This window comes from Pelobates fuscus, chromosome 10 (genome assembly GCF_036172605.1).
Source record: "Pelobates fuscus isolate aPelFus1 chromosome 10, aPelFus1.pri, whole genome shotgun sequence".
NCBI lineage: Eukaryota > Metazoa > Chordata > Amphibia > Anura > Pelobatidae > Pelobates > Pelobates fuscus.
The window spans coordinates 53,397,901-53,405,918 of NC_086326.1; the positions used below are offsets into that span (position 1 = coordinate 53,397,901).

The 8,018-nt window shown below is 50.3% G+C and overlaps 1 protein-coding gene across 1 annotated transcript in view; it reads right to left on the reverse strand.

Annotated features, from left to right (window-relative positions):
- EDRF1 (erythroid differentiation regulatory factor 1) overlaps positions 1 to 2,117 on the reverse strand; it is a 129,005-nt gene extending 126,888 nt beyond the window's left edge. Inside the window, exon 1 of the mRNA XM_063435076.1 lies at positions 1,897 to 2,117. Within this exon, the coding sequence (XP_063291146.1) occupies positions 1,897 to 1,974 (78 nt within the window). The 5' untranslated portion in view covers positions 1,975 to 2,117. The remainder of the gene's footprint in view (positions 1 to 1,896) is intronic.
- Positions 2,118 to 8,018: the final 5,901 nt, after the last annotated feature.

Sequence of the window (8,018 nt, forward strand, 5' to 3'; positions counted from 1 at the left end):
AATCTTGGAATGTGCCCCTACATACTGGCATAGTGTGACAGTCCTGGGATGTGCCCCTATATGCTGGCATAGTGTGACAGTCCTGGAATGTGCCCCTACATGCTGGCATAGTGTGACAGTCCTGGAATGTGCCCCTACATACTGGCATAGTGTGACAGTCCTGGGATGTGCCCCTACATGCTGGCATAGTGTGACAGTCCTGGAATGTGCCCCTACATGCTGGCATAGTGTGACAGTCCTGGAATGTGCCCCTACATGCTGGCATAGTGTGACAGTCCTGGAATGTGCCCCTACATGCTGGCATAGTGTGACAGTCCTGGAATGTGCCCCTACATGCTGGCATAGTGTGACAGTCCTGGAATGTGCCCCTACATACTGGCATAGTGTGACAGTCCTGGGATGTGCCCCTATATGCTGGCATAGTGTGACAGTCCTGGAATGTGCCCCTATATGCTGGCATAGTGTGACAGTCATGGAATGTGCCCCTATATGCTGGCACAGTGTGACAGTCCTGGAATGTGCCCCTATATGCTGGCATAGTGTGACAGTCCTGGAATGTGCCCCTATATGCTGGCATAGTGTGACAGTCCTGGAATGTGCCCCTATATGCTGGCATAGTGTGACAGTCCTGGAATGTGCCCCTACATGCTGGCATAGTGTGACAGTCCTGGGATGTGCCCCTGCTTGCTGGCATAGTGTGACAGTCCTGGAATGTGCCCCTACATGCTGGCATAGTGTGACAGTCCTGGGATGTGCCCCTACATGCTGGCATAGTGTGACAATCTTGGAATGCGCCCCTACATGCTGGCATAGTGTGACAGTCCTGCAATGTGCCCCTACATGCTGGCATAGTGTGACAGTCCTGCAATGTGCCCCTATATGCTGGCAGCACGGTGACAGTCCTGGAATGTGCCCCTACATGCTGTTATAGTTTGACAATCTTGGAATGTGCCCCTATATGCTGGCATAGTGTGACAGTCCTGGAATGTGCCCCTACATGCTGGCATAGTGTGACAGTCCTGGAATGTGCCCCAACATACTGGCATAGTGTGACAGTCCTGGGATGTGCCCCCACATGCTGGCATAGTGTGACAGTCCTGGAATGTGCCCCTACATGCTGGCATAGTGTGACAGTCCTGGAATGTGCCCCTACATGCTGGCATAGTGTGACAGTCCTGGGATGTGCCCCTATATGCTGGCATAGTGTGACAGTCATGGAATGTGCCCCTATATGCTGGCATAGTGTGACAGTCCTGGAATGTGCCCCTACATACTGGCATAGTGTGACAGTCCTGGGATGTGCCCCTATATGCTGGCATAGTGTGACAGTCATGGAATGTGCCCCTATATGCTGGCACAGTGTGACAGTCCTGGAATGTGCCCCTATATGCTGGCATAGTGTGACAGTCCTGGAATGTGCCCCTATATGCTGGCATAGTGTGACAGTCCTGGAATGTGCCCCTACATGCTGGCATAGTGTGACAGTCCTGGAATGTGCCCCTACATGCTGGCATAGTGTGACAGTCCTGGGATGTGCCCCTGCTTGCTGGCATAGTGTGACAGTCCTGGAATGTGCCCCTACATGCTGGCATAGTGTGACAGTCCTGGGATGTGCCCCTACATGCTGGCATAGTGTGACAGTCCTGGAATGTGCCCCTATATGCTGGCATAGTGTGACAGTCCTGGAATGTGCCCCTACATGCTGGCATAGTGTGACAGTCCTGGAATGTGCCCCTACATGCTGGCATAGTGTGACAGTCCTGGGATGTGCCCCTACATGCTGGCATAGTGTGACAGTCCTGGAATGTGCCCCTGCTTGCTGGCAGCACTGTGTAAACACAAGGTACAGGCAGTGCTGAGACACCATGTCATGTCCTGGCAGGGAAGCCGCTTTACCTGTACAGATTGCTCGCTGTCCTTTCTTTCAGAGGGGGCACGTTGCTCCCCATCCTCAGAGAGGTCCTCATGCTCCATGTCCCAGTCACTTCCCCCGTCCACCTTCCCAGCTCCGCCAGCACCTGGAAACTTCCAGACCGGCTTCTGCCCAGACCGGATGTGACGCAATGGCCCCGCCCACCTCCTGGGTTCACAGCATTAGAATGCTGCTGGATAGAGAGGCAATAGAGTCTGACTGCGGCGGGATAGAGAGGCTATAGAGTTAGACTGTTGGGTGATAGAGAGGCTGTGGAGTTAGACTGGAGGTTGCTAGAGAGGCTGTGGAGTTAGACAGTAGGTCGATAGAGAGGCTGTGGAGTTAGACAGTAGGTCGATAGAGAGGCTGTGGAGTTAGACTGTTGGGTGATAGAGAGGCTGTGTAGTTAGACTGAAGGGTAATAGAGAGCTCCCAGCACATAATTACAAATATCTCGGTGTGTCACGAGTTTCAACTGAAACACTGCACATACTGACTCCTACCACCATGATCAATTCAAATCACTGAAGTGGTCATGTTGGTTGGAGTAACCCTTTAATGAAGCATTTTTGGTGTCTCGTGCCTCTACAGTCTCACTTATATTTCTGTTTATGCAGCCCTAGCCACACCTCCCCTGGTTGTGACTGACTAGGCTTACATGAACAAAATGTTTTAATTTTCAAACAAATGGTAACTTCCTTTAGAAATTTTTATCTCCTGCTCTGTAAATTAAACTTTAATCACACACAGGCGACTCCCTGTAAATAAAAGGATATTAACAGAACAGGAGATTACAGCGGAACTAACATAATGACCCTACCTAATAGGGTACATCCGCCTTCTCAATATCTCAATCCATGGCTGACACTTTGATAGTGACAATCTGACCAATGGTACCAGCACGGCATCTCACTCCTCCTTTAGGCGCCTAAAGTACAGGGGGCGAGGTACGCCTCGGACACATAGTGTGGACTATCTCAGGGTGCGCAAACTGGAGGCAAATGTACCATGCATGAACAGGTTAGACAGATCCATAACACCCCTCAGGGGCATATGACAGACAATAGGTAGAGGGAACAGACGAGTTCATACGGAAGAAGACGGGTTATCCACATGACCCGCACTACACCAGGACACCTGACACGCTACAAACAAACACAGGAAAAAGGAAGGGGGAGCCCTGGGATGTAGGACAGAGACACAGAGGCTGAAATATAGGACTGTAACACCTCCATACACCCTAGACCCTCCAAAGGAGGCACAGTAAACCTTAGCAAATTAGACAACTAGGGGTCATGCAAAATTAAGTCCAACCACCATCGCACGTAAATACTGAAGACGCCTAACCCCTGATGTGTACGCTTAGATGGGGGTAGCACCCTGAAGGATGTAGTCACTCGAACTTAGGTACCTTAATGCGTTGTTTAAATGCTATTCTATTTCTACTTTCTGTATCACCTAATACTTTGAAAAATATTCTAATAAATAAAGATTGACAAAAAAAAAAAAGAACAGGGGGGCGTGGCCTGACAGCCGATGAGACCGGTCGTGCTTTGCTAGAGCTCCGCTCCACCGGCACCTTTAAGCTACAAAAGCGACCTTTATTCGACTGACTACCTCTCCTCTAATACGGAATTATGGAGAAAAGACCTACCAAGAAGCAAACTAAGAGGGCTACGGAACCTGGGGGCTCCGTTTTGGACCTCCTTACCGCACCCCGGCATGGTAGAGCTGGCAGCCAAGATGGCGACGGAGGATCCACGCACTCCTCACCCGGTGTTGACAGGGCACCTTCATTTACAGACCAGCAATCTGTTTTGGCCAAGCTGGCGGAGGTGAAGACTTTCCTCGCGGGGGAAATCACCAGATCCACAGCCATACTGCAGGCCGACATAAGCGCCCTGGGGGAGCGCACGGCCAAATTAGAAGACCGCATGGAGGCGACCGCTCAGGCCCACAATGGGGTCACTGACAGAGTTAACCGGCCTAACCTCGCACGTGGTCGACATGGACCTCGCCCTTGAGGACATCACTAACCGTTCGAGGAGGAACAACCTTCGTTTAAGGGGCTTACCTGAAGGCCCGGACGAGAACCTGTTAGAGCTTGTACTTTCAATACTTAAGCCTCTCCTTCCCGATATCCCGGAGGAACAGTGGCACATTGAGAGAGCTCATAGGGCGCTGAAAACCCAAAGGTCCGACGCCAACACCCCGAGGGATGTTATAATTAACTTCCTATACTTCGGGACGAAGGAAGCGTTGATGAAGAAGGGCAGAGATGGGCCCCCCCGGCACAACGGAGCCATGATTTCCCTATATCAGGATCTGGCACCCTCGACGCTCCAGAGGAGGAGGGACTGGCGGCCCATCACAGGGGCTCTGCGAGGTGCAGGCCTGAAGTATGCTTGGGGCTTCCCTTTTAAACTCATGGTCTTCCACCGCCTTCAGACGTACCGGATCTGGCAATGGGGCCGGAGGAGCTTCCACACCTTCTGGCGGAATGGCGGGTTGCGGGTTCCAGGAGCCAGCGATGATTCCCTATGGTATCGTATGCCTTCATGTCTCTCCGCATCTTTCCTACTGTACACGGCTGGTGAAAGGTCCAGCGGTTTGTTGGGAGGGGGGTACGGGTCTAGGGGGTTTTCACAAGGTTTTTGCTACACAAGGGATTTTTCTTTAATTTACCGCTAACTACTTATTTTGTCACCCACTTGGAAGGCTTTCCGCCCTCGAGCATTTGAAATGGGTCCCCTTTTTTCCATTCAGGGCCCCAGGAGCAGTGGTTTTGGGTGGGCGGGAGACCGGGATCTCTGGTTTTCGCACTGGGCCTTCCTTCCTTAAATAACCACTTTGAGGGCTCCCCCACTGGGATTAGTGTCCCCACATGTGACTGTTACCTTTGCCTCGGCTCCCTGGCTCATGCCACGAGATGGTGGCCCACGAAGGGGCCCTCGTTTCCCCCCAGCTGAACTGCCCGGATGGCCGGCTGCTCTCACCTACGGGTGACGAGGCTCATACACCCGGATCGAGGCCTCTGCCCCCGGGGTTTCCCTCAGGTAGGGTGGGTTAGGGGGGTCGACCTGTGGAACAAGGGTTGCCCGGAACGTCATCTGATACTAATGGACGTTGCTTTTTGACTATTTGTTATGGTATATGTACTAAGTGTTTTTGTTACCTCGTTGAGATACCAGGGTATATCACCTGTTTGCCCCACCCATAGGGGATAATCTTTGTTGCAATGCAGAAAAACATAACACCAAAAAATTAATAATTTAAAAGAAAAAAAAAAATTAAAAATGAAAGTTAAAGTAAAAATAAAAATGACGAAAATAATCAGATATGGTTTAAATAAAGCACATGAAAAAGTATACTAAACAAATAAAAACGTAAAAACGAAGATGTAAATAGAATCACTATAAATATTGCAAATCGCATCCCCATATATAAATAAACACGCTCCCCAAATTGTGATTTAACCATGAGCACAACCATTTAACAATCCCCGTCTATGAGGTACTGTAGCTCATGTTTTGACGAGCCCATGACGCCATAATTAGTTAAAGGTAATCTAAAGTGTGACATAAAGTTTAGCCGACCAAGAATTGAAAATGGAAACAACGTTTAATGTATATTGTTGAATTTCCTCGATGAGAAACTTGTAGGGTACGGTGACAATGAGTGGGTGGCGGGACAGCTTGCTCAGGCTATCATGGGGGGACGCGACGGCCATGGGAGGGGATGTAGTGTACAACCCACGTTAGATATTGCCGCTAAAATACCCCTGTTGAGTTATCCACGCCGAAGTGGTCAGCTTAGGAAGGGAAGCAGGTCATATGCAAGAGGGAGCATCCAGCATGGTACACTGTTATCCATGCGCACTTCCCCACGTGGCCGAGTGGGGGGCCGCGGGTGGGGCCATCCCCGGGTGACTCGGTTTCCGCGGGGTAGCTCCCTGTGCGGATACTTGCCCCCGCTGGCCGGTCTGGGGTATCCCCTGCCTGGGGCCGGGCGGTGGGGGTGACTGCCCGCTCGGGTGAGCGGCCTCTATGGAGAATGGGGGATGGGGTACACCCGGGGGGCTCTGCCGTGAGTTTGCGGCGTGAATGGACTCATATATCTGTGGTTTGCATGGCACCTTCTTTATATCCTGGGCGCCACGACAGGAGGCATAGGAGGGCTTGGCAAATTTCTCTTTCCCCCCCCCCCGGTCGAAGGGGGTCATGTACCCTGGGTGGTTAGCCTGTCCAAGCTCGGGATGCTGGGCTGTCCTGAGATTTAGGTAGGAATTCACTGTGGGGGGGTGGAGGGGGGGGTTTGGGGACGTGGGCGGGGCCGTATACCTATACCTTTAGCTGGAGTGGAAAATAGCTATAATCAAACATGTACGGTATTACTGCACGTTTCAAGGGTTAGAACTTTGCTGCAAACGTAGTTCGAAATTTAATAATGCGAAAATGTTTAAAAAACAAACAAACCAAAAAAAATAATAAATAAAAAAATATATAAAAAATAAAAAAAACACGTAACGAAAATCTCTAAATGTTTATATATATAAAAATAAGTAACCTTGATTGAGCATGGGTGGAATTACACAATAATGTGACTAAGGAACGCAATAACATGCCTCAAACCACTAAAAACTCCCCCCAGAAAAACACAGATAAAAGAAACTGAGTCCAGGCCCAATAACGCTCTTCTACGGGGTTGGGGCTGCTATGCAGGACTTCACAAGCCACATCCCTGCTTTCTAATGGTTATACGTTTAATATCCCACGAACATTATTGTTGAAAGCATATGTTTGTACATGTACTGTTCACTGAATACACATGCAACAACTATCGACTAACTGTCATTTACCTTTCACGGAGAGTTCCGTTCTAAATGTTTTTGGGGACAATGTCCCACCACTATATAGCTATTATCTGTTTGGGCAATGTCATGACTTATGAATCGGTCTCCACACGAGACAGTGGTGGGAGCGGGGTGTGCCCAAGGGGGCAGTAATCTAAAACCGCAGGGTAGAGGGAGTAGCTACCTACTGAACTGTTCTTGGGCTCTGAGTAGGTGACGTAATGGCGCAGAGACATCAGGCCAGAGCTAAAGATGGTGGAGGGGGAGTGGGGATTACTTACAGTCTGATCAATACGACTGCATTAACAGCTGAAATAGAGGTCAAAATATCACGTACGCGGTGCATAGGTGGTGGGGCTAGGGAATCCATTGTTCCTCCCATCGTTGATCGTGGCAGGGAAATGGGACGACGTTCCCCTTATTGTTCTGGCATTGGATAAGACCAGAACCTCTTCGCATCGGACTGGGTCCAGATGCAGTCTTCTTCTTCTTCTCTTACTTTACTTTCGTGCTACCCCTTTTTCCATCCCTTTTAGTATTTTTCTTCCCCGGGGGGGCGGCGAGGGCGGGGGTCTACCAAAAGGTCTCTCACGGACGTGCCACGAAGAGAGGCTGCGAGTGCTTCCATATGGCTATCACCGGACGGTATGATGGAGCTTAAGATTTCCTCTTTGAACATTAAGGGCCTGAATGCCCCAAGGAAACGCAGACTCCTCTTTAAAGAACTGAGACGAACCAAATCGGACATTGCATTCATTCAGGAAACTCATTTACCAAAACAGGCCAAGTTCAGGCTGAAAGACCACGCATTTGCTGGTTCCTACGAAGCCAGGACCTTTCGCAAGCGCAACGGAGTGGCGATACTTATTAGAAGTAGTTGCCCCTTCCGCAAAACGCATTGCGAGGCGGACATAGACGGACGGTTCGTTATCGTCTCTGGCGTCCTACATTCCCATAACATACACTTGATAAACATCTACGCACCTAACCAGCCAGACAAAGAGTTCTGGACAGGGATCAAGGAGAAAATATCAGCGCTACCGCACGGAATGGTTTTTATGGGAGGTGACTTCAACGCTGCACCATGCCCGGCCATAGGTAGGAGCTCGCGGACGGGTGCCCCTAGGTCGCGGCGTAGGGGCGGTCAGGATCGTCTGCTTCAGGTTTTCATGGCAGACACGGGTTTAGTGAATATATGGAGAGCTCAACACCCAGGGGTCAAGGACTACACCTTTTACTCGGCCCCCCATGGGA